The sequence below is a fragment of the Callithrix jacchus genome, chromosome 10, assembly GCF_049354715.1.
Source record: "Callithrix jacchus isolate 240 chromosome 10, calJac240_pri, whole genome shotgun sequence".
Lineage (NCBI taxonomy): Eukaryota > Metazoa > Chordata > Mammalia > Primates > Cebidae > Callithrix > Callithrix jacchus.
Window position 1 is genome coordinate 66,918,041 of NC_133511.1, and position 26,111 is coordinate 66,944,151.

Sequence of the window (26,111 nt, forward strand, 5' to 3'; positions counted from 1 at the left end):
AGACTTTGGTTTCCAGTCTCTCTCAACTTCATTTTCTGTCTTCTCTGATGGCTTTGGGATCACTGAACTTCTGCATCCCTGAATCAGCTTCTCTGTGTGCAGCCTCTAATCTCAGTGGCAAGACGTGCCTAGCCACATTGCCCAGGTCTTCTCTTTCCCCTACAGAGGAGGAGAGGGTGATTGGCTTTGCCTCGGTGGACCTCTCCCCACTTCTTTCTGGCTTCCAGTTTGTCTGTGGCTGGTACAACATCACGGACTTCAGTGGAGAGTGCCAGGGGCAGATAAAAGTTGCTATCTCCCCTTTGGAGAGTTTGATGCACTTCAAAGAAGAAAAGCAAGCAAGGCGTGGAGGGGAGACCTCAGGATCATTGGTATGTATATTCACATCCCTAACCAATAAGGATTGTACTGACCTATAAGAAGATCCTTTACTCATGTTTGGCACTTTCCAGTTTATAGAATACATCATATACTATTTGTGTCCCATAACAACCTCCTGACCTTTTAGGGTGATGAAAATGTTCTGGAATTAGATAGTAATGATGGTTGCACAACTTTAAATACACTGAAAACCAGTGAATTGAACTTTTTAAAAGGGTGAATTGTATAATACATTAATTATATCTCAATTTTCAAATAAAACAAGGTTAATTGTCATATAGAATCTGAAACTGTATCAATTGACTTGTTTTTCAACTCTGTTACATTGACATCATTAGTCTTTCATTTAAAAAAATAATTGAAAGAATGGGAAGAGGGAAATTAATCATGGTAAACATAGACAACTCTTTCAAGGTGTTTAACTGTAAAAGAAGAATTTTCCAGATTGACAAAAATATGGGAGCTCTATCAAGCAAAGACTATGTTTTTTGTTCAGCTCTTTCTCTCTCGTGTCTGGCCCAGGGTATGGCACAGAGTGGTCATCAATAAATACTGAATGAAAGCATGCATAAGAAAACAGAGTTCATTAGTCCCTATATAGGAAGGTCTTTTCTTCAGCCTAACCCTGGTAGTCTTAAGAAATTTCACAGCCAGATTATCCTCATATGTAAGATAAATGTAAAATGATGTCCATCCAGGCATTTACAGTGTATTAATAGCTGGAGGAACAAGAGCATAAATACAGAAAAAGCAACTGAAAAGCAATCTGATAGCATAGTCTGTAAAATGGAGATGATAATACTTGTCTCATAAGATTATAAATGAGAAAATATATGTAAATTGTTTAGCACAGTGTTTAACACAAAGTATTCAGTAAGTGCACACAATAAATTTTACAAATTTACTTATATACTGCTTTGTTCTGAATGGGCTTATGGTGACGAGTGTACCATTTTTCTTGTCGTGTTTACAGATTCCAGTATACAGTCCCATTTCCTTCCCTGCCTCTGATATGTATGCTGCATTATCCAGCCACATGGCAAGGCAGACACTAGACCAACTTACTCACATCTCCTCAAAGGAGCTTGATTTCTCCTCTCCTGGGAGGTGAGTAAATTCTTGATGATGGAAAGAAATGGGGCTAAAAAGTGGAAGTGTGTGAACTTGCTTATTTTTCTCTTTCCTTTATTAGAAGAAGAAACAAGGCAGGGTAGGAGCTTTGTTGATCTTCTGTCACAACTCCAAAAACCCCAAGATCCTATGAAAACAAAGTTTTTATAAGATAGGAGCTGGAATTTGTACCACTATCAAAAGGGTCACTTTAGAACAAGGGACAAATTTCTGTTACCCTCAAAGGCCTTTAACCTTTATCCCTAAACTCAGTCATTAACTGTATGAGAAATACATCTTCTTTCCCCTCCCAAAACTATGTCCTAGTTTATTTTACAAAACAACTGGTCTATCCTTTTTACTAAGCCAGGCTTGAATATGCTTATAGCTTTCAGGGCTAGAACATGTTCCATCCTGTACAAGGACAGGGTCTAAGAGTAAGGTTGCTGCTTTCCACTCCACCTCTTTACAGGCCCTAGTATATTTGGCACCCCACTGCCTACACCAGAGTCTTTCCTGTGTCTTTCTCTCCAGCTCAGGGAGAGGGTAAGGAATCTTCCTCTACAGCAGCCGTTCCTACAAGAACAGGTACTGAGCAGACCCTGTTATTTCAAGGAAGACACTAATATCATGTAACCACTCTAAGGCCCAATTCAGGGCTGCATAGTTTTCTACTTGCTTACCACATGAAGAGATCCTCTAAGTGTCACTTTGACAATAGCCGATCAGTGAGACACATGGGTGGGATGAGGGTATCTCTGGTGCCCACTGTTTAGTAATTTTAAAAGCTAAAAGTTTAATGGTTTGCCTTTTGTTCACATAAAGATGTCCTTGTTACCACTTCAGAAGACTACATCAAAGTCTCATATTATATACAGACAGTTGTTTAAGGCTAGGCTATAATTTCCTCTCTAACCATCTTACCAGAGATCCAGCTCTTCCTGACCCTGCCTTACTCAAGGGACAGAGTGGTGAAGTGGGCTCTGAGGTCAGACAGATCTGGAATCCTATCCTAGCTTTATCACTTACTAGCTGCTTTAGCTTTCTAATTAAATGAAAATAATACAGTACCTCAAGGGCTGTTATGAAGAGTAAATGAGAATAAAAATAACTCACATTAATATACACTTTATATACATTAGCCCAGTGGGTTTTCACAGCAGCCTTAAGAGAGAGGTTTTATTACTAATAATACATGTGAAATGCCTGGAACAGCAGTTTCCAAACTTTCTGATCTTTGTGCTATATTTGTAATAACCAAAAACTGTAAACAACTCAGATGTCCATCAACAAAGAGGTGAACAAATAACCAAATTGTGGTATATCCATATAATGAAATATACTACTCAAAAATAAGAAATGCATTATTGATAGACAACAAAATGAATTATGCTAAGGAAGAGAAGCTAGATGAAAAAGAGTACATTGTGTCAGCCATAGTGACTCAGGCCTATAATCTCAGTGCTTTACGAGTCTGAAGTGGGAGGATTGCTTAAGGCCAGGAGTTCAAAATGATTCTGGACAATGTAGTGAGACCCATCTCCACAGAAAAATTAAAAATTTTCAGGGTGTGGTGACACCTGCCTGTAGTCCTAGCTACTTAGGAGGTTGAGGCAGGAGGCTCACTTGAGCCCAGGTACTAAGGGGGCAGTAAGCTAAAATTGCACCACTGCACTCTAGCCTGAGTGACAGAGTGAGAACCTGCCTTAAAAATATGTAAAAGTACATTGTGTATGATTCTGTTTATATAAAATCCTAGAAAATGCATGCTAACCTATAATGACAGAAAGCAAATCAATGGCTGCCTAGGGACAAGGCAGGATGGATAAGGAGGAAAGGAAAGCAGGAAGGAATTGCAAAAGACAAGGAGAAACTTTTGGAGGTGGTAGATAATATTCATTATCTTGTGGTAATGGTTTCCTTGGATGTATACATGTGTTAAAATTCATCAAATTGTATTCTTTAAATATATAAAGTTTATTTTATCTCAGCTACACATTGATAAAGCAGTGGTTCTCAAACATTTTCCCTTTAAAACCCTTTTAGACTATTAAAAATTATTGATGACCCAAACAGGTTTGTGTGAATTATATCTGTCAATTTTTACCATATTAGAAATTGAAACAAACTTTTAAAACATAATATTCAAAATCAGTTGTATTTCTATGTACCAACAATGAATAACCAAAAATGAAATTGAGGCTGGGCATGGTCACTCATGCCTATAATCCTAGCACTTTGAGAGGCCAAGGTGAGAGGATCACTTGAGCTCAGGAGTTTACCAGCCTGGGCAACAAAGTGAAACTCTATCTCTACAAAAAATCAAAAGAATTAGCTAGGCATAGTGGTGCACACCTGCAGTCTCAGCTGCTCAGGAGACTGAGGCAGGAGAATTGCTTGAGCCTAGGAGGTCAAGGCTACAGTGAGCCATGTTTGTGCCACTGCACTTCAGCCTAGGTGTCAGAGTAAGACTCTCTCTGCAAAAAAAAAAAAAAAAAGAAAGAAACTTGAAAAAGGTCTAAAGAAAATGAAAGACCACAATATTAGAAGACTTAATATTGTTATGGTGGCCATATTCTCCACATTGATCTACAGATTAAACACAATCCCTATCAAAATTCCTTCTGGCTTTGTGGAAATGGACAAGCTGAACTTAAAATTAATATGGAAATTCAAGGCACACAGAATAGGCAAAACAACCTTGAAAAAAGGTACAGAGTCCCTAATTCCAAAGCTTCCTACAATGCTACTGTAAGCAAAACAGTATGGTACAAGGATAGAAATATAAATCTGTGGAATTGAATTGATAATCTCAAAATAAACCCATGTGTCTGGTAAACTAATTTTCAACAAGGATACCAAGACTAATGAAGAAAGAATACTCTTTTCTGTAAATGGTGCTAGAACAACTGGATATCCACATGCAAGTGATTGAAGTTGGACCCCTTCCTCACATCATACACAAAAATTAACTTCAAATGGGTCATATATGTAAATGTAAGAACTAGAACTGTAAAACTCTTCCTAGGAAACAGAGAAATAAATCTTCATGAGCTTGGATTAGACAATAATTCCTTAGGAAATCACACCCAAAGCACAAACAACAAAAGAAAAAAACTGGGCTGGGCGCAGTGGCTCATGCCTGTAATCCCAGCACTTTAGGAGGCCGAAGTAGGCAGATCATGAGGTCAGGAGATCAAGATCATCCTGGCTAACATGGTGGAACCCCATCTATACTAAAAATACAAAAAATTAGCCAGATGTGATGGCACACACCTGTATTTCCAGCTACTTGGGAGGCTGAGGCAGGAGAATTGCTTGAACCTGGGAGGTGGAGGTTGCAGTGAGCCAAGATCACACCACTGCACTCCAGCCTGGGCGACAGAGTGAGACCCTGTCTCAAAAAAAAAAAAAAAAAAAAATAGGTTTATCAAAATTAAAAACTCTCAGCCATAAAAAAAAAAAAGATCATGTCCTTTGCAGCAATGTGGTTGCAGCTGGAGACCATTATAAGCTAATTAACACAAGAACAGAAAACCAAATACTTCATGTTCTCCCTTGTAAGTAGTAGCTAAGCTAAGCATTGGGTACTCATGGACATAAAGATAGCAACAAGAGAAACTAGGGACTACTAAAGGGAGGAAGACAAAAGTTGAAAAACTGTTGGATAATATGCTTAGTACCTGGGTGATGGGATCATTCATACCCCAAACCTCAGCATCCTGCATATCTACCCCCTGGATCTAAAATACAAATTGAACTTATAAAAATAAATTTTTTAAACTAGGAATTTTCACACTACAAGTGATACCATCAAGAAAGTGAAAAGACAACTCATAGAATGGGAGAAAATATTTGCAAGTTGTAGATCTCATATCTAGAGCATATAAAGGGGACCAGGTGCAGTGGTTCACACCTGTAATCCTAGCACTTGGGGAGGCTGAGGTGGGAGGATCGCTTCACCTCAGGAGATCAAGTCCACTTTATTTTTTATAGGGACGGGCAACATGGTGAGAGCCCATCTCCACAAAAAATTTAAAAAAACTAGTCCGACATGGTATGCATCTGTGGTCTCAGCTACTCAGGAGGCTGAGTTAGGAGGATCACTTGAGCCCAGGAAATCAGCTGCATTGCACCATGATCACACCACTGCACTCCAGTCTGGGAGACAAAGTGAGACCCTGCCTCAAAATAATATATAGAATATATAAAGAACTCTTACAACTCAATAATAAAAAGCACATAACTCAGTTTAAAAATGGGCAAAGGATCTGAATAGACATTTCTTCAAAGAAGATACACAAATAGCCAATAATCACAGTAAAAGATGCAAATCAAAACCACAATGAAGTACCACTTCACATGCAGTAGGGTGACTATATTTTTTTTTAAAATCTCCAGCCTTTGGAAGAGTGGATAAACTGGAACCCTTATACATTGCTGGTGGGATTGTAAAATGCTGCAGGTGCACTGAAAAATAATCTAGCAGTTCCTTAAAAGGTTAAACATGGAGTAACCATATGACCCAGTAATTCTTCTAGTTCTGTGCCCAAAAGAAATGAAAACATATGTCCACATAGAAACGTGTACACTTAATGTTTGTAGCAGCATTATTCCTAATAACCAAAAAGTAGAAGCAACTCATGCCTATCAACTGAGGAGTAGATAAACAAAATGTGGTATATCCAACAGAATACTATTCAGCTGTAAAAAGGAATGAAGGACTGATACATACATGCATGCTATACTATAGATGAAGCTTGAAAACGGCATGCTAAATGAAAGAAGCCAGTCATTAAAAAAACACATACTGTATGTCCATTTATATGAAATATCTAGAATGGGCAAACCTATGGAGACAGAAAATAAATTAGTAGTTGCCTAGGGCTGGGAAATGTGGAATGATTCCCAATGAGTATGAGGTGGTTTTGCAAATTGTAAAAATGTTCTAAACTGATTCTGGTAACAGGTAACTCTGAGTATAATAAAAACCATTGAATAATATACGTTTTTTAAAATTTTTTATTTTTTATTGCATTTTAGGTTTTGGGGTACATGTGCAGAACATGCAAGACAGTTGCATAGGTACACACATGGGAATAATATACTTTAGGTGAATTGTATGGCATGTGAATTATATCTCAATAAAGGTATGAATTTAGAAAAGACTGTTGTAGTCACGTTCTTGAATACCATGCTCAGGAATTTGAGATTTGTCTAAAAGCCAAAGCTAGAAAGGAATGGTGGTGATTACATGGCATAATATATGTTGAATGCTTATAACAGGGCTTGGCATATGATAAGGACTCCAAATATATTGTTGTTCTTGTTATTATTACTTCAGGCTTTTGGGTTTTGGGTTTTTTGTTTTTTTTGTTTTGTTTTGTTTTTTTTGAGACAGAGTCGCATTGTGTCACCCAGGCTGGAGTGCAGTGGTGTGATTTCAGCTTACTCTACCTCCCAGGTTCAAGTGATTCTCCTGCCTCAGCCTCTAGAGTAACTGGGATTACAGGAACTCACCACCACACACAGCTAATTTTTGTATTTTAATAGAGACAGGGTTTTGCCATATTGGCCAGGCTGGTCTCAAACTTCTGGTCTCTAGTGAACCACTCACCTTGGCCTGCCAAAGTGCTGGGATTATAGGCATGAGCCACCACCCCCAGCCAGATTTATGTTTTAGAAAAATCACTCTGCTTGTTGTGAAGAAAGAATTACAAGTGGGTAGGTAAGATTGAAGACAAGATTATTTTGGAGACATTTATTTTCTTTTTTTATTTATTTTTTTTTGGGGGGGGAGGAAGGCAGGAAGGGAGGGAAGAAGGACGTTAGGGAGGAAGGGAGGAAGCGGGGAGGGAGGGAGGGAAGGGAAGGAAGGAAATCAAGCAATGAGAGAGACATTGCCGACCTGGATCTAGAGGTTTACAAGTTGGTTTCTTTTTTTTTTTTTTTTTTTTTTTTTTTGAGAGAAGGAAAGAAAAAAAAAATAAGTAAAGGAGAGGAAGAAAGAGGAAGAGAAAGAGGGAGAGTAAATGGAAATATTGCTTTATTTTGAAAAAAATTGGGTATTATTAATGGCCAATCAATGTTTATTTAAACTTATGGGTAGGTGTGATGTGGTATTGACAAGAATGTATATTTTGTGTATTTGAAGTGGAGAGCTCTATAAATATTTATTAAGTTTACTTGTTCCGGATCTGAGTTCGAGTCCTTGATATCCTTATTAATTTTCTGTCTCATTGAATCTAAGTCTTGTATCTGGGTGTTAGGATCGTTAGCTCTTGTTGTTGCATTGATCCTTTTACCACTGTATCTTTGTTGCTTTAAAATCTATTTTATCCGCTACGATATTTGCAACTCCTGCTTTTTATTTATTTATTATTTATTTTTGCTCTCTATTTGGTTGGTAAATCTTTCTCCATCCTTTTGTTTTGAGTCTTTGTGTATCCTTGCATGTGAAACAGGTCTGGATGTAACATGCCATTGGGTTTTGGCTGTGTCTTTTGATTGGGGGATTTAGTCAATTTAAATTTAGGGTTACTGCCATTTGATGTTGACTGGCTGTTTTATCCATTCGTTGGTGTAAATTCTTCTTTATGTTGGTGCTCTTTACTTTTTGGTGTATTTTTAGAAAGGCTAATACTGGTTGTTTCTTTCTGTGTGTAATGCTTCTTTCAGAAGCTCTTGTAAAGCAGGCCTGGTGGTAATAAAATCTCTGAGTTCTTGCTTGTTCATAAAAGATTTTATTTTTCCTTCAGTTGTGAAGCTTAGTTTGGCTGGATATGAAATTCTGGGCTGAAGGTTCTGTTCTTTGAGGATGTTGAATATTGGCCCCCACTCTCTTCTGGCTTGTAGAGTTTCTGCTGAGAGATCTGCTGTAAGTCTGATGGGCTTGCCTTTGTGGGTAACATGACCTTTCTCTCTGGCTGCCCTTAGTATTTTCTCTTCATTTCAACCCTGGTGAATCTAACGATTATGTGCCTTGGGGTTGCTCTTCTTGAGGAATATCTTTGTGGTGTTCTCTCTATTACCTGGGGTTGAATGTTGACCTGCTTTGCTAGTTTAGGAAAATTTTCCTGAATAATATCCTGAAGAGTATTTTCCAGCTTGGATTCATTCTCTCCGTCGCATTCAGGTACACCTATCAAACGTAAATTTGGTCTTTTCACATAGTCCCACATTTCTTGGAGACTTTGCTCATTCCTTTTTATCCTTTTTTCTCTAATCTTTTCTTCACGTTTTATTTCATTGAGTTGGACTTTGACCTCTGATATCCTTTCTTCTGCTTGAACAATTCGAGTGTTTAAACCTGTGCATACTTCTCGGAGTTCCTGTATTGTATTCTTCAGTTCCATTAATTCACTCATACTCCTCTCTAAGTTGTCTATTCTCAATAGGATTTCATCAAACCTTTTTTCAAAGTTCCTAGTTTCTTTACATTGGGCTACAACGTGTTCTTTTAACTCACCAAAGTTTGTTATTATCCATTCCTTGAAGAGTGATTCTGTCATCAGGATGCGCTCATTCTCCATCAAGCCTTGTTCCATTGTTGATGTGGAACTGTGATCATCTTTAGAGGGAGAGGCGTTCTGATTTTGAGTGTTCTCAGCTTTTTTACGCTGGTTTCTTCCCGTCATTGTAAATTTATCCTCCTGCCGTCTTTGAATTTACCAACTTTCAGATTAGGTCTCTTGAGTGGGCGTCCAGGTTGTTAGTTCCCAGGGCCAGAGCAGCAGCGTTAAAACTGATGGTGCTTGTCTGCCCAGGATTCTCCTGTCTGGCTTCCTTCTTGTGTTAGTAGTAGGCGACTCTGCCTTCCCGGGGCTCCAAACCTCGGTCAGAAGGGGAACCGGTCCCGTTTACTCTGAGCCGAGTGCTGCCGCACCGAGGTGCCGTCACAGGCGCTGAGCCGGGCTCTGGTGTCGTGCTGGGGGCCCTTGTGGGTCCTCTGAACCTGTTTACTCTGCTCCAAGAGCTGCCGCGCCGAGGTGCCCGTGGAACCGCTGCGCCGGCCACGAGAGTAGCGCTGGCCACCCCTGTGTTTCCTCCACTGGGGGATCTTCTGCTCCGTGAGCGACCAGAATTTGTCTGAAAGTGTGGCGCCCTCTAGTTCTCCGCTCCTTCCCTGAGAGCTGCAATTCCAGGATGTTAGCGATCGGCCATCTTGGATCGTTTTTGGAGACATTTATAATCCAGGCAAGAGATGATAAGCCTAGAACTGTGGTAGTGGGGATAGATTCACAGTTCCATTTCAGAATAGTGATTTGTTTATTGTCACACTAGGAGTGTTCTCATTGATTGGGAATTTATTTTGCACCCTTTTTTTTTGACAGAAGTGGTACCACAAGAAGCCAAGCATCACGCCATGAAGAGCATGTGCAGAACGTTCGCCGATTTCATGAATCCCTGCATCAGGGAGAGGCACTCTTGCCATCTGATGACAAACTGACCACAACACCCTTGTCCTCCCAAACCTCCATTCTGACTTCTCTCAGGTGAGGCTCTGCTGAGATAGGATGCAGGAAACCATAGCGGAGAACAAGATGAATGAGAAATGGCAATGCACATTACTGCTTTTCCATCACCTGCCACCTGCCTAGGAACTTTAGTAGAGGGCTCTTTTGCATGTTAGTATCAGGTTGGACCCTGGAGCCTCATGGGATTTCTCATAGATGAATCTGTATTAGCTTGGGACCGTCCATTCCTTCAGGGGCTCTGTTACTGATCCACCTGTAAATGCAAGAGCTTCAGGTTGTTCACCAAAACGTAATGATAACCACATTTCACAGCCTCCCACCCTCTTTAGAACCTACAAAGCTTCATCCTGCCCACTGTCTTTATACTCACAACCATTGATTTCTTCCAGACCAGCCTCTCTCCTGTTAACTGTTTTCTGTTCCTTTCTTAGTTTAGTTAGCATCTGAGCCAGAGAATCACTGTGAGAATTGAAAGGGCCATGATTGATCAGCGAAATCAGCCCCTAGCTCATCTAATGAAAAGTGTGGTGCAGTGGAAAGGACACGGCCTCAGAGTCAGATAGACCTGACCTTCAATCTTTGCTCTGCCCATCTAAGTAGAGGAGATAGCCATGTTGCCAAATAATTATAATGCAGGGTAGTAAAAGCTGCAGTTTTCCTGGCCAAAGTAGACAGGGGCATGCCTAATATTCTGGACTGGTCCTAGAAAGATTTAAAGAAATCACATTTGAACTGGTCTTTGAGGGACATTCTGTATAAAGAACTTATGCCAAGGCTCAGGGGCAAGTCAAGTTTGGGGAAATGCCAGCAGTGCATACAGGAAAAAGCTGAGCATAAGATGCAAGGAGCAGGATGAGTTTTATAAGAGTCAGATCATGAAGGTTCTTGAATGTCAGACTAAGAGCTTGACCCTTAGAACAATTATTCTTAAGTGAAAAGTGTTGGGGGAAGGAAAGCAGGAGAGTATGTGAAGTTTAAGGAAAAAAGTGTTTAAAAGATTTTGTGTCAGTGTGTTACACAGATGAAAGCTTCCTATGCTACCCAGGCTGGTCTCGAACACCTGGCCTCGCCTCCTTATTCACCAGGACAACAGGCCTGAGCCACCATGGCTCCCAGCTTGTTTTTTTGGTTGGTTCGTTGGTTGGTTGGTTGGTTAGTTTGTTGAGACGGAGTCTTGCACTGTTGCTCAGACCGGAGTGCAGTGACGCAATCTCAGCCCACTGCAACCTCTGCCTTCCAGGTTCAAGTGATTCCCCTGCCTCAGCCTCCCAAGTAGCTGGGATTACAGGCACCCGCCACCACACCCAGCTAAGTTACTGTATTTTAGTAGAGATGGGGGTCACAAGTATTTAGTGTCACAGATGTTTAGTGTCTATGTTGTGTTGATTGTACCAGGCACATTGAGTATATTAAGGAAAGAGAGAAGTTTGAGATAAATCTTCTATTCCAACATGCTTGTGGCCTACTTAGGGAAACTGAACTAACGTAATGAAACAATTAAGGGAAATTCTAAGAAAAGGTTTGATGTGTGAAATGATGAGAGTGAACAAGTTTAAGGGTAGTAAAAGCTGCAGTTTTCCTGGCCAAAGGTTTGGGATAATGGCCTTTGGAAAGAAGAAATGTGAGCTGCAACCTTAAAAGTTGAATGGAACAGAAACAGAGCAGGGAGTTGCTTGAACTTGGGTTCCAGTATCAGCAGAAGTATGAGGAACGAATGGACCCAGCTGAAATAGAGCCCATCTGTTATAGAAAAAGTGCAAGACTTGAAGTCCCAAATTCTCAGTAGCTATATTCTGTTCCTTGCTATGGACAAGTCACTTAAGTTCTCTGAACCTCAAGTTCTTTATTTATAATTACTGATCTTATATGGTTAGCTGAAAATTAAACAAGATAATATGTTTAAAAGCATAAATATAAAATCCTATGCAAGTGAAGGTTGGTGGGATTTCTTATTGGAGAGTGGTGAGAATGTGGCCCTATTAAAGGCTTTTAAACAGATTTTTAAAATCACTTATTTATGTCCTTTTATCCATTCAACATTCTTTTGTGCCAAGCATTATGCTGGGTGCAGTAGACATAAAGGAATTGGCACAGAGCTCACTGTACATTAGGGGAAACAGATGTGAAATAAATTAGTGAAGTGATAGAAGAGTGCAGAAACAACTGTGGAGCACGAAAGAGGCTAATTTAGAGTCAGGGAAGGCTTTTTAGAAGTCACTTGCCTGAAAGATCAGGATTGGTTATGAGGTAGCAAAGCCCAGAGTAGGACTTTATTCTGTCAAAGTAAAGAGAAATAAGGACTGGAAAGATGGTCAAGAATGGTTCCTTTCTGAGGAAGTGGCATTTTTGCTGGACATCAGAAGAGGAATCGCATTAGACAGACAAAAGCAGGAGAAAGTTGTCCCCAGCAGCAGGATTGCAGTCAGAGGAGTGAAGGATGAGTTAGTGGATTGGAGAGAGAGGGCCTTAGTATATTAGAAGACCAAGTGAGAGGTATTAAGGCTTTGGCTCAAGTGGTAGTATCCAGGAGACATAAAAGATGTTCATAATCTCTGTGAATGACCCCTTTGTCTTCTCTCCTTTTCGTTGATAGGAAGAATCTGAGTGAGCTTGATCAGATCCAGCGGTACTTCAGCCAGAAGCTTACGAAGCCTTTCCTACCCCTCAGCCCTCAGACTCATATGACCATCTCACAGCACCAGGAGAGCTGTAGGGACCATCCTGGTCCAGGAGCCAGCAGCCTAGACCCTGGGAGCCAGTGCATCCTGGAGAAATCCAGTAACCTGGTGTTGCAAGTCAGCTCCTTAATCACGGGTATGACTTAGATCCTTTCTTATCGAGATGTTACGGTCACTGGGTGCCAATTCAAAAAGCATTTCAATGTTTTCCTTCAGACAAGCACCTATGACAAATAGAGCCCAATTGTTTTCACCCTCTTCCCTTTTTTTTTTTTAAACCATCTTGCTTTTGAAAATGAGGGACATAATAGTATGGCACAGCAACATGGGACAATGGAAAGAGCACTGGACTGACCCAGGTCCTTGATGGACTTCCGGTACAGACTCAGGGTCTGACTCTGAACATTATTTCCCTTCTTGGGCTTCAGTTTCCCCAGCCAAGAAACGAGTGAGGTAGATTTGATGAGTGGTTTCTTAATAGCAGTTCTTGAACTTGTGCCACTCTGAGAAAATGATCAACAACAAACATTTAAAATTCTAATTCTCAGAGCCCAGAAGTCTGCACTTTTACCAATCACCCTTGATGATTCGGGATGTTAGTGGTTCATAGTCCACCCTTTGAAAAACCCGTTTGGAGTAGTGGTTCTCACTTTAGCTGTGTATTGGAATTACTGAGGGACTTTTTAAAAACCCCATGCCCAGGCTGTACTATAGGTCAACAGAATCTCTGAGGTGGAACCCAGGCATCAGTATTATTTCTAACTCCCCAGGTAATTCTAATGTGTAGACAAGACTGAGACTGCTCTAGAGCAAGTATTGGCCAACCTGCCTGAGCATAAGAATCACCCAGGGCACTTGCAGTGAGATACAGATTCCTGGGTCCTATTCCATCCTACTCAATCAGGATCCAGGGTTACAACCTAGAAATCTTTATCAGGCAAGCTTCAGGGAACACTGTGAAATCAAGTAGATCAGCATCTTTAGCCCTCACTTGTTTTTTGCTCAAGCACAATGCATGGATTCTACACAGGGATGAAGAGATTCAATTTTCTTTGTCTAAAGGGAAGGAAAAACACCATGATTGATACTAAGTACAAACCTTCTTTCTATCCTATTCTTCCAGATACCAAACCTTTGGTATCCATGGCCCCAGATAAATACTCTGTGTTTGACTTCCACTTGCTTGGATATTTTCAGTCAAGTGTTTATTGAGCACCATCTGTGCCAGGCACTATTCTTTGTTCCAGGAGGATATAGTGGTGGACATGGCAGGCATTATCTCTCCCTTCTTCAAGCTTATATTCTATAGTCAACCAAAGAAAAATCCTCCCAGAACGAAAATATGAGAGCAAAACAGATGGAGGCTTGTTTTGGAGTAGAGTTGGAAACAAATAGGGGAATCTTTCTAAAGGGGTATATTAAAAGAGGAGAGACAAGAGAAATGTGGTCAGGCATAGTGGCTTACACCTGTAATCCCAGCACTTTGGAAGGCCGAGGAGGGTGGATTCACTTGAGGTCAGGAGTTCAAAACCAGCCTGGCCAACATGGCAAAACCCCTACTAAAAATACAAAATACCAAACCCCTACTAAAAATACAAAAATTAGCCAGGTGTGGTGATAGATGCCTGTAGTCTCAGTTACTCAGGAGGCAGAGACAAAAGAATCGCATAAACCCGGGGGAAGCAGTTGCAATGAGCCGAGATCACTCCACTGCACTACAGGCAGGGTGACAGAGTGAGACGCCATCTCAAAAAAAAAAAAGAATTGAAGCTGTGGGGCCTTGAAGCCAAACTTGGGTGTTTAATGTTTATCCTGGAAGAAATGGGAAGTTCTCAGCAAGCAGATGGCAGAATGAGAACTGGTTTTCACAGGGAGAATGAATTTGAAAAGGAAAAGATGATTCGATCAGGGAAACCATTCAAAAAAAAATGCAAAAGCCTGCCCCGCTTCTATTATGCCTCAGTATGCTTTTTTTTTTTTTTAACAAAGCCATCAGACAAATGGATATGAGTGAAACTTGAGAGAGAGAATTACTGAGTGGGGTTTTTTTAAGCCAGAGCTATATGCTAGGTCATTTGCTGGGCCTTAGAGATATAACATAAGTCAGACATATGGTTTCTGTCCTGAGAAGCTCACAGTGTGATGGGGTAAACATACAATTACATTTACAGAGTAGCTTATGTTCTTCCTTATAGAACAAAGCCATAAACCAATTCCATTTAACTCATGCAACTGGGAAGGCTTCCTGGAGGAGATGCAAAGAACAGGGCCTTGAAGGCTGGGAAGGTTTATAAAAAGCAAGGAGACTGCTCTGAGACTGAAAGCACATTCAGGCCAAAGGATTAGGATCAACTAAATATGCTTCCCGGTGCCTATTCCTGTTTACAGGTAGTAATGTTCCAATTCCATATATCTACTCATTCCTTTGATGCCTGAAAATCATCGACGTATAATATTAAACAGCCAGCACCTTCTGTAGAATGAGCCCTCTGTTAGGTGCTCTGAGGGAGATGTGACTCCTATTCCCCAGGAATCAAATTTGCCTTCAATTCCTAATTTTATCCTCTCAAATAATCTTGCAAACATGTATCATTTACTAGTTTTATTTATTAATTTATTCACTCCCATTCCATCCCCAAAACAATTTGAGATGACTAGTAGCTTCTGTTTATTAAGTGCTTATATATTCACCACACAGTGTATGCCCATTTCTCTCATGTATTCTCTATGAACCTTGTGACGTGGGTGGTGTTGATTACACTTTACAGATCAACAGGCTCTGAGAGGATAGTTTGCTTGTGATCACAAAGTTAACAAGTGACAACAGATTTGAGCCCAAGATTGACCAGCTCCAAAGCCAGCTCTTTCCAACATACCCTGCTGCTTATATTTTCTCTGTAAATCTTCCCTGCCTTATCAGGTGGGTGATAGATATTTCCTTGCTTTTGTTTTCCAAGTAAAATAGGTAGTTTTAATAACTGTCATCAAATAAGTAAATAAGTGGATTCTCATTTTGATTTTTAATATAGGTAGTTACTGAAGTAACTGGAAGCATGAACATGCCCACCAGGACTCCCAGCTCCCAAGGATTCCTGAGCATGAGCAGATAGTCTCTGAGAGCATTTCCACAGATGTATCCACAACTGTAGATTAGATTCTCATCCTCTGATATTAGAATAAAGTACTAAAAATTGTACCACCTTGAATGTAGTCTCACTGACTCTTGGGTGAACTAATTTTCTTTATGGTTTGTTCAAAGTCTGATTGCCAGAGTACTTCTGAAGCTAGAGGCTAGTGTGGGAAATTTGGGTGGTCTATGGCCCTACCTTGTAATAAGAGTGTTAATCTGTTGCTGTTCAGATCTGCAGACTATCACCAGGGATTCCCAAGCAGCTTTGAAATCTCACCGAGCCAGGAGTAGAAGCAACAAGGCCACCACCCTCCCAGATGCTCAGTACACAGAGGCACTGCAAGAACGATGCACAACACCAGATGAGCCATTGGCAAGAGCTCCAGATAAGGGCACAGATTCACCACCACCCCCTGCTCTCAAAGAGACTTCATATGGAGGAAGAATACTCCATGAGTCCCTGAGCCATACAGTACCCATTACAAAGATGCAGATCAGTGAGGACACTGAGGCAGGCCCAGCCTACAGTGATGAGGACTATGAAGAAGACATCATTGAGCCCAGGACCTTAAATGAGATTACCACAGTGACAGACAAAACTAGCCCTTGGTCTAGTTTCATATCAGACACAAGTGAGATCATCAGCCCTCAGCCTGATGAGGTACAGAGGGAAGGCCCCTCTTGTCCTTCTCCAGGGCCTTTCTGCAGAGAGGAACTTACAGTCAAAAATAGCTTTCTTTCCAGCCCAGAAAGGGCTGTCAACTCCCACCTGCCTAGGCAGGGTTCTCCTAGCCAAAGTCTTGTTGCTTGTGAGGGTGAGGCCTCTAAGGCCAAGGTTGGTGGAGAGTCTGCCTCAGCTAGCCCTCGACCCCTCCCATGCCTGACACTCTCAGGAGCCCAACAGAGCAGCACGTTTGTTGGATGGAGCTCACCACAGGTGGATCAGAACAAGGAGCCCAAGTCAGAGGCCCCAGTTGAGAATGAACCTGCCACCAGTGAGCTCAGCGACTCTGCTGATAGCTTCAAGAAGTTGCCAGTAAACCTAGCCTCCCAGAGCAGAAGGGAAAACCATAAGGGACCACCCATCAACTCCTCTGACATCAGGCAGAGGCAGATGACAACTGGATCAGAGATGTCCACAAAGCGGAGCCTCCTACTGTATCCTTTGGCATTTGCCACAAGTGTTTTGGATGCTGGTGCTTAGACTATCCTAAGTGTGAGTGTGAGCAAGTGGCCACCCTCATGGAATGCACTGGGGGTTGTGGGAAGACCATTCTTTCAGAAGACCCCACCTGCATGACAGGTGCTACAGTTTTACCATTAACACCAGCCCTTGGAAACATAATGCCTTGAACTGGGTTTAGCACATTCATTAACCTAGCGTACCCTGATTTATTCGATTCATCTGTTGGGTATTTTTCCACCTGAAGGCAAGGCTTGGGATCTAAGGAATGAGACTGTTTATCTCAGTTGAAAGAGAAGCAGAGGGTCTAGAGAAAGAGGGAGGAAGATCACTGCCATTGAGCACTTTATGTAAATTTTTAATTCAGTCATCACAAGTCTTTTAGGTAGGTCTCATCTCTATTTTCCTCAGTTACTGTGACTTGCCTACTTTTTTTTTTTTAAGAGACAGGGTTTGTTCTCTCACCCAGGCTGGAGTGCAGTGGCATTATCATACATCACGGCAGCCTCAGATTCGTGTGTGCTCAAGCAATCCTCCCACCTCAGCCTTGCAAGTAGCTAGAACTACAGGTATGCACCACCACACCCAGCTAAGTTTTTTTAAGAGTTGGGGTCTGCTGTGTTACCCAGGCTGATCTCAAACTCCTGGCCTCAAGCAATCCTCCTGTCTCATCCTCCCAAAATGCTGCAATTACAGTGTTTGAGCCACCGCACCGGACCAGATTAAATTTTTTTTTAAAAAGCAAGTGACGGAGCTAAACAGGCACCGTGGAGATAGACTTGCCCAAGACCCCAATAAGGTGCTGTTGATAGGAACAGGGGGTACCTGACATTCCCTGCTCCCTCCTTTTAAACACAGACTGGTATGTTACAGTGAAAGGAAACCACTTAGGACCATCTACACCCTTCACACCTGTAGCCTAACCAGCTCATCAGAGTAGTTCACCTGATATCCTGACAACAAGGAGGGAATATTGCATGGCTGGCAGATGAAGCAGGCTGCTTTACTAGATTAGAGATCTTCCTCTACCAGAAGTCAGGGAGCCTAACTTTGACCCTTCTAGACCCACAAAATTACTTTTGTGATTATAGACATGTAGTTTAATCTTTCTGAGCCAGTTTCTTCACCTATAAAATTCCTTACCCACCAAACTATAAGCTCCCCAGGTCAGGGACCTTGTCTTTTTCTGCATCCCCAGGATCTAGCACTGCACAGAGAAGGGATCAGTAAATGTAGATTTAATTGAACTATCACAATTTCACAACATTATTGAGAAAACCAAATGAGTGGAAACTTTTGTACACACCACACACTGATTCTTGATGCAGATCAGAGAAAAACCTAGGGGTTGGAGAGTGGGCGGAGGAAAGGATTAAAGCATGCGATAGCTGGAGGCTGACCACTGAAAACAGACAGTCGCCTTGTGTGAAGTTCTCTCCAGCCTTGCTCATCCTGGATCCTGTTGTTACTCCCTTTACAGTCAGTATTAGATGTGCTCAGAATATGGCCGATGGAGGAGCTGCCACGTGTGTCTAAACCCTAAGTGCTGCTTTAGCCTAGGCCTTCCTAACTATTCTTTCAAAAATAAATAGTGTGAGGCCCTGTGCTGGGTGCCAAGGACAGATTTGAATCAGACTTTACCTTGAGAAGTTCCCATGATGAAATAGGAGACAGTCAAGTTGATAGATACTGGCAGTTTGTTGTTCCAAGTGCTTTGATGAGACGTGGACGGAACGCTAGGGACCACGAGGAGGGAGCTGCCCTAACTCTACTTGGAGCTATCCCAGTAAGAGAGACAGAGAGCCAGACCTTAAAGATGAATAGGCATTGCATAATAGAGACAAGGAAAAGTTCTAGTCAGGATGAAGTGTGTGTGCAGAGGTCTGGCCGGGTGATGGAGGCTGTCTGTGGGCAGTAGTTCACTGTGATGTGACTAGAGTCCAAGGATGAGGGGATGGTGTGAGGAGAGGCAGGGCCTGGATCCTAAAGGACTTTTATGCTTGCCTGGGGTACTTGGACTCTATTCTAAAGCAAAGAAACTTCACTTTCCTCATCTGTAAAATGGAGGTGATAATAGTACTTATTGGGTTGTGAAAATGAAAATAATCATGTAAACTGCCTAGCACAATACCTGGTACATAAATAGTGCTCACTGTTAAGAGTATGGTATGGCCAGATTTATATATGAGAAAAGAAGTCACCCAATGCCTTGTAGAGGGCAGGTTAGATAAGGGAAGACTAGAAGCAAGGAGGCTAGTTAGGACACTTGGAATAATAATAAGAGATGAAGAAACTCTGACCTGAAGTATAGTCTGCTTTATGATGAAGAGGAGGGGAACAGATCTGAGAGGATTAGAGAGAGGGGCAGGTGATGAGACAAAGGAAATAGAAAGTATAACTTAGAGGTTTCTGTCACAAGTTGCCAGGCAGGTGATACATTTACTGGATAGGAAACAGGACAGAAAGAGACAGGTTTGGGGCTGACCATGGTGGCTCACATCTATAATCCCAGCACTCTGGGAGGCCGAGGTGGGCGGATCACCTGAGGTTGGGAGTTCGAGACCAGCCTTACCAACATGGAGAAACCTCGTCTCTACTAAAAATACAAAATTAGCTGGGCATGGTAGCACGTGCCTATAATCCCAGCTACTCGGGAGGCTGAGGCAGGAGAATTGCTTGAACCTGGGAGGCGGAGGTTGCAGTGAGCTGAGCACCAGCCTGGGAACAAGAGCAAACTCTGTCTCAAAAAAAAAGGTTTGGGAGATGATGCAGATTGCCATTTGGGGCATGTGCCTGTAGGACATGCAGGAGGAGATGCAGGCCTGGAGTGGAGGGCTGAGCTCAGCCAAAAAGGTAGGCATCTCTGGGAATCGATGAGGGCAGCAAGAAGAGCCTGGGAAGGGAGAACCAAACACACAGAGACAGACTCAGCCTCTCCAGTCCACACAGGAGAGGCAGGACAGGGCATGGCCTCATAAGAAGCGAGGAGAGTTGGTCAGGAGGTAGGAGAAGCAGTGGAGGGAGGTGACATGGCAGCAGATGCTGCAGAATTTCAGGACGTCGTGGTCTGCACTGATGCTGCAGACGAGTCCAGGAGAATGTGACTGGCATGTATCTGGCTTTAGCGTTAAGGAGGACCTTGCAGTGGTGGGAATAGAAGCCAAACTTCATTAGTCAAAGGAGCTAATGACGAGGACAGTGACAACAGGCAACTTTTTCCCATAAACTGAGGAGCTAAGAATAGCTGATATTTATCAAGTGCTCACTATGCCAGATACCATTCTAAGCACTTTACATCTATAAATTCATTTAACCCTCAAAACAATAAGTACTAATACACTTTAAAGAAATTGGGGCATAAAAAGTGAACTTTCTTGAAATTATCCATCTATTAAATGACAGCTGAGTGGTAATTAGAAGAGAATGCAAGGTCAGAGGTTTCCCTAAATGGGAAACTTTAATGTTTTTATGAACTGAGGAAAAGGAACTTAAAAGTTTGTGAGGCCAGACATAGTGGCTCATGGAAGCCAAGGTGGGAGGATCACTTGAGGTCAGGAGTTCAAGACCAGCCTTGGTAACATGGTGAAACTCCATCTCTTCTAAGAATACAAAAATTAACTAGGCGTGGCATGCACCTGTAATCTCAGCTACTCTGGAGGCTGAAGTGGAAGAATTACCTGAGCCCAAAAGGTCAGGGCTGCAGTGAGCCGTGATCACACCACTGCACTCCAGCCTGAACAATGGGAGTGAAAGCCTGTTTCAAAAATATATAAAATAAAAGTTAGTGGGAGAAGGTGGCTGTTGGAGCAGGATGCTAAAGCACACATATGGCAGTGGGCTGGGAAGGAGGCTTCCATGCTTCAGAGCCAGCCCTGACACCTCACAGCAAAGCTCTTCCCCACAGCGTCAGCTGGCTGTTTGGCAGTCCGCAGCAGTTAGAGCAGCCACATCAAATAGATCCTACCTCACTTGGGCCTCAGCAGAAGGCCTGGGGTCAAAGGGTCTTTCCCTTCAGGATCTCCATTCCTCCCTCACCTCTCTACAGAAAAATTGAGGACTTGAACCAAAGCAAGAAATCATTGCATTTCATTCATTCACAAGCATTTATTGAGTACTTACTGTCTCCCAGGTACTGTGCGAGGTGACTGGAATATGGTTATGAAAAAAGACAAATCATCTCTGCCTTCTTGGAGTTTACAGGCTAGCATAGAAGAATGGCAATACAATAGAAAACCTGGTAAGCAAGTTGGAGTCAGAACCATACTTAGCTTATTAAACAAAAACAAAAAATTGGAACATCAAAATAGTCCCCTCCTTACCCTTTCAGAGTTCAACTAAACTGAATCAGTGATTTGATTCAACAGATATCTGTGGAGCACCATATTCTCAACACAGCACTGAATACCTCAAGAGGATATGGAGGAGAAGTACAAGATACAGTACCTTGCCTTCTGGGGCTCACATCCAAATTGCACTAGCTGTGCTGGCCCCTGACATGAGGACATGTCCCGTCATGGACAGCCCCTGATGCAGAGTTCACATTTCTGGATGTGAGCAGAGAACAACCAGGCAAACAGGTCCTCCTTCAGTGCAGGGCACCTAAATATAACCTAAGGCGTTACTCCCTGGAGCCAGAGCCACATCCCCATCCCCATCCCCATCCCCACAACGTCTGATTGACTTCTAATAGGTCTGTTTCTAACCAACAGGCCCTTGTTCAAGGCTGCTACCTACCAGCCTCCCGAGGGGCTTTAGGAAAGTAAAGATAACAGAAGGAAACTGTGTCTGCCATTGAGAAATTTAGGGAATACTGAGGAAAATAATCATCAGACTAAATAATCATTCTCCTGTGTTGCAGACTGTTCTAGGATCACTGTGGGCTAAGGTTAGGAGAAGGCTTCCTGGAGGAGGCAGGATTTGAACTGATCGGTAAAGAACGTACAGACCTATGTGTTAGGAGCGGGTAAGACTTCCAGTCTGAGGGAGCCACCTCAGCAAAGCATTTATGGACAAGAATAATTGAGGGAAAAACATGAGTGGGGGCAGAGTGAATGGTAAGTGGAGATGCTGGCCTCCACTGCAAGGGGTTGGACTTCTAGGTATTTTTGTCCCTTAACTGCCACTGTAGCCCAGAGCCCATTGTGGTGCCCAACTTCTTTTTGCCTCCCCAGCAGTTGGAGGCTTCCCTGCGGATGCTCTCACTTTCAGCAACTTTGCCACCAGCAGCCACAACAGATCAGGTAAGAAAATGGCCAGCTGACCTTTGTCCTAGAGAGTCATCATCTCTTGCACAGAATGCAGCCCCAGGCCATCTTCCTGGAAAGGCTGTAGCAGGGGTCACTCCTCCAGCTTGTACTGAGTATATTCTGTGGGCCCAGCAGTGAGCAAGAAGCTCAGGAAAAGTGAGGAAGAGCAAATGTGCAAGAGCAGAGCATTGTCGGCCTAGAATGGGGAAGCAAAAAAAAAGTGCAGGAGCATGAAAGCAAGAGGCAGCTAAGAAATACGTATTGAGTGCTGTGGGAGTGCCCACCAAGCAGGTAGATAGGAGCAAAGATGCCTCACAGAGGAGATGCAGCCTTGCGGGAGTGTGACAGAATAAGGTCTGGATGAAGAGAATAATATCAGTCAAACAACTATTTGCCATTTACAGAACCTCATAACTATTCATCCAGCTGAATTAGGTGCCTGGAACTCTGGTACAAATCCCAGGTCTCCTCTTTTCTGTCTTGGCACAGCACCTGACCTTTCTTGCAAGTAGCAAAATAAACAATAATAATAACTACTTTTGAGTACCTGCCCTGTCCCAGGTGTCATGCTGGGTACTGAGCGTATAAGAGTGAATAAGATAGACCAATTCTCTGTTTTCATGGAGCACAAATAGTAAGCAAAAGATAATATAGACTCAGATGAGTAGTAGGTGCTGTGATAAAGAACAGGATCTCTCTGCGGAGGCTGTGTTTAAGCTGAAAGATGATAGTTACGGTGGTGCTTAGCATGTACTAGGCACTGTTCCAGGTACTCTGTGTTAACTCATTAAATTCAGCAACCTGATGAGGAATATACTGTCATCCCTATCTAAAATGACAAAACTAGGCTGGGCATGGTGGCTCACGCCTGTAATCCCAGCACTTTAGGTAGATGAGGAGGCAAGATCACTTGAGCTAGGAAGTTCAAGGTGAGCCTGGCCAACATGGCAAAACCCCTCTTCTAAAAATTAGGCAGACGTGGTGGCATGTGCCTATAATCCCAGGTACTTAGGAGGCTGAGTCACAAAAATCACTTGAGCCCAGGAGGTAGAGGTTGCGGTGAGCCAAGATGGCGCCACTGCACTCCCACCTGGACGACACAGTGAGACTGTATAAAAAATGAGGAAACTGAGGCTCAGAGTATCACATACTGACCTACAAGGTATTTCTACTTATATATAAAGAAAGAGATGCATAAAGGCTGAGTCGCTTACCCAGGGTCACCTAGCCAGTAAGTGAATCTAAGCTTCTGACTCACAGACTCTGTGCTCTTCTATTAAACCACCTAAAAATCATGACATTTTACTTCTGGTAATTTTTCCTAGCCAGTTAGATTTTATTTAGCAATTAACGTAGACATTTTATATCCTTTCAGAGGCCACATTAATGAAAAATGGGATCAGTCCAGAAGTATCCTGAGAGTTGTAGTCCTAAAGTTATAGTCCTGGGATACAGTCCTAAAGAGAAGCATCAGATGTCTCATCCTCTTAGTAGTTTCCTTTCCCCATCCTCTTTCAGCCTCCCCAACACCACCATTTTCAAGGTGTCTCATTTTATTTGGCACAGGAATGAATCCAAGTTCCCACATATCTCTGGTGGTGGTTTTTTTGTTTGTTTGTTCATTTTTTTCTTAAGACAGGGTCTCACGCTGTTGCCTAGACTAGAGTGCAGTGGCATGATCACAGCTCACTACAGCCTCAAACTCCTGGGTTCAAGTGAACCTATGCTTCAGCCTCTCAAGTAGCTGGAACCACAGATGTGCACCACCACACCAACTAATTTTTCCTTAGAGACAGGGTCTCACTGTGTCATCCAGGCTACATCTCAGTTTTCATCAAGTTTGTAAATCCTCGCATAGGGGAGGAGAGGTGTCAATCCTGTCCAGGAATACCTGCAGTTTTGTGGCCTTTCTTCCTACTCTGGTTTGTGGTCACCAGCTCATCTCCTTCCTCTCTGCACTTTCCCTTGCATGTCCCAGACACACCCATGACATTTATGCTGGGGTAATAGGGCTGTGTCCAGGCTTTGGAGCAAGACATCCATAGAGTGAAATATTAAATCTGCTAGTAAGTGATCTTGGGCAAGTGACACCAGCTTTCTGAGACACACTTTCCTTGTAAGTAACGTCAGGCTAATAATTCATACCTAATAGGATGATGGTGAGAATTACCCTAGGGGAAAAAAGTGAGCCCTCTTAGCTCCCTTTCCCCCCTGCCCTCCTAGCCTCCCTACTCCCACAGTATAGTGGATACAAGTCCCTGTGTAACCTTAGGCAAGTCTTCAGGTCTTCCTGGGTCTTGGATGAAGCGCCAGCAAGTCATGCCCCACAAAAAAAGAAGTCTCTGAGCCATTTTGAACTGCCATCCCTCACCGGCCAAGCAGAAAAACTGTTCCTGCTTTTGTGTCTATGCCTTTGTGATGCACCAACCCCTGGAGGAGATACTATCTTTGGTCTATTAAATACAGATACAAAGTGGTGAGGGGGAAAGAGAGAAAAAAATTTTACTTCAGTTAAAGAGCAAGTCTGCTTTTGAGAAGACAATACTTTTCAGCCTTTTTTTCTTTGTTGCTCTTAACAACATTCCATTGTTTGCTGCTCTCAGTCACTTCTGTCCTTAGGCCCTCATTCTCAGTCCTGGTTCGGATGACCAGTCATCATGGTTTGCCCAGAACTGGAAACCCAGAACCCAGGAAACCCTGGGAGGTCAGTCATCCTAGCTAGGGATGGGCCTCTCTCACCACCACTTGATGGATTTTTTGCAGTATATTTTCTCAGAATCTTATGCTCCTGGCTGGCTACCAGCCAGTGCTGGATGACCTAATAAATAAGATCATGTATGTATTTAGGATACTAGCAAGTAGAGATACCAAAATTTAAAAGGAAAACATTTTAAAGAATTACATTTTTATAAAAGATTGAAATAATTACAATGGGATAAATCACAATGTCAACTGATTTCCTTATACTTATTTTAGATTTAATTGTGAAATTATATTTGAGCAGGAGACCATCATCTTGTGGCCTTTATTAAAAAGGCCTCACTTTGAAGAATTTGAGACAAAAATAGTCTTTTCTGTTTACCCACATACTTACTATTGCTGTTGTTCTGGATTTCTCCTTCACATCCTGATTTCTGGCTGGGACCATTTCCCTTCAGCCTGAAAAAACTTCCTTTGGAATTTCACATACTGTGGACCTACTGGACTAATTGTCCAGCTTCAATTGTCTGAAAATATCTCTATGTGGCTTCATTTTTGAAAGACTTTTTTCTACTGGATATAGAATTCTAACTTGAATTGTTGTTGTTTCTTTCAGCATTTTAGAGATATCGTTCCACTGTCTTCTGTCTTCTGTTTCCGTTGTTTCTGATAAGAAGCAGACATTGTTCTGATTGTTCTTGCACTGAATGTAACATGACCTTTACTTGCTTCTTGCTTTTAAGATTTTCTCTTTATCTCTAGTTTTCAACAGTTTGATTACAGTTGAATTTTCAACAGTTTGATTACAGTTTCAACAGTTGTGGAGGCAGGGGAATGGGGTGGGGAGGAGGAACATAACGATTCATTCAACAGTATTAGTGATGTTTCGGTTCTTGGGTTGAGTTGTGGGTTTATAGATGTTCCTTTGCTTGTGCTTCATGATTTACTGGTGTTCATTGGTATGTTATATACAGAAATCACAAAACCATATATCATTAAAATTATACAGTGATTGAATGATAACAAGATAGAGACACCAACTCCTTCCACAAATTAGGCTGTGAATGTGGAGCAGAGGAATAGGATAGTGGCTGGAGTGGCATAGAAGACCAAGGGAGGGTATTTTTTTGTTTTTTAATATGGGAAGGCTATAGCTTTCTGTGTGCTAATGCAGCAATCCCATAAAGAAAGGGAGAGGGGAAGACA

The 26,111-nt window shown here is 42.2% G+C and overlaps 1 protein-coding gene across 16 annotated transcripts in view; it reads left to right on the forward strand.

Annotated features, from left to right (window-relative positions):
• The window catches only part of C2CD3 (C2 domain containing 3 centriole elongation regulator), a 188,667-nt gene that overhangs the window by 151,254 nt on the left and 11,302 nt on the right, over positions 1–26,111 (forward strand). For 11 of the 16 annotated variants that reach the window (XM_035265475.3, XM_078340247.1, XM_078340245.1 and 8 more), the window contains 6 exons: positions 166–371; positions 1,355–1,488; positions 9,825–9,986; positions 12,562–12,782; positions 16,007–16,934; positions 22,088–22,199. In XM_035265475.3, the coding sequence (XP_035121366.1) occupies positions 166–371; positions 1,355–1,488; positions 9,825–9,986; positions 12,562–12,782; positions 16,007–16,934; positions 22,088–22,199 (1,763 nt within the window). Of the gene's footprint in view, positions 1–165; positions 372–1,354; positions 1,489–9,824; positions 9,987–12,561; positions 12,783–14,841; positions 15,035–15,414; positions 15,567–15,675; positions 15,853–16,006; positions 16,935–22,087; positions 22,200–26,111 lie in introns of those variants that run through there. The other 5 variants (XR_013523253.1, XR_013523254.1, XR_013523252.1 and 2 more) reach the window with 5 other exon arrangements.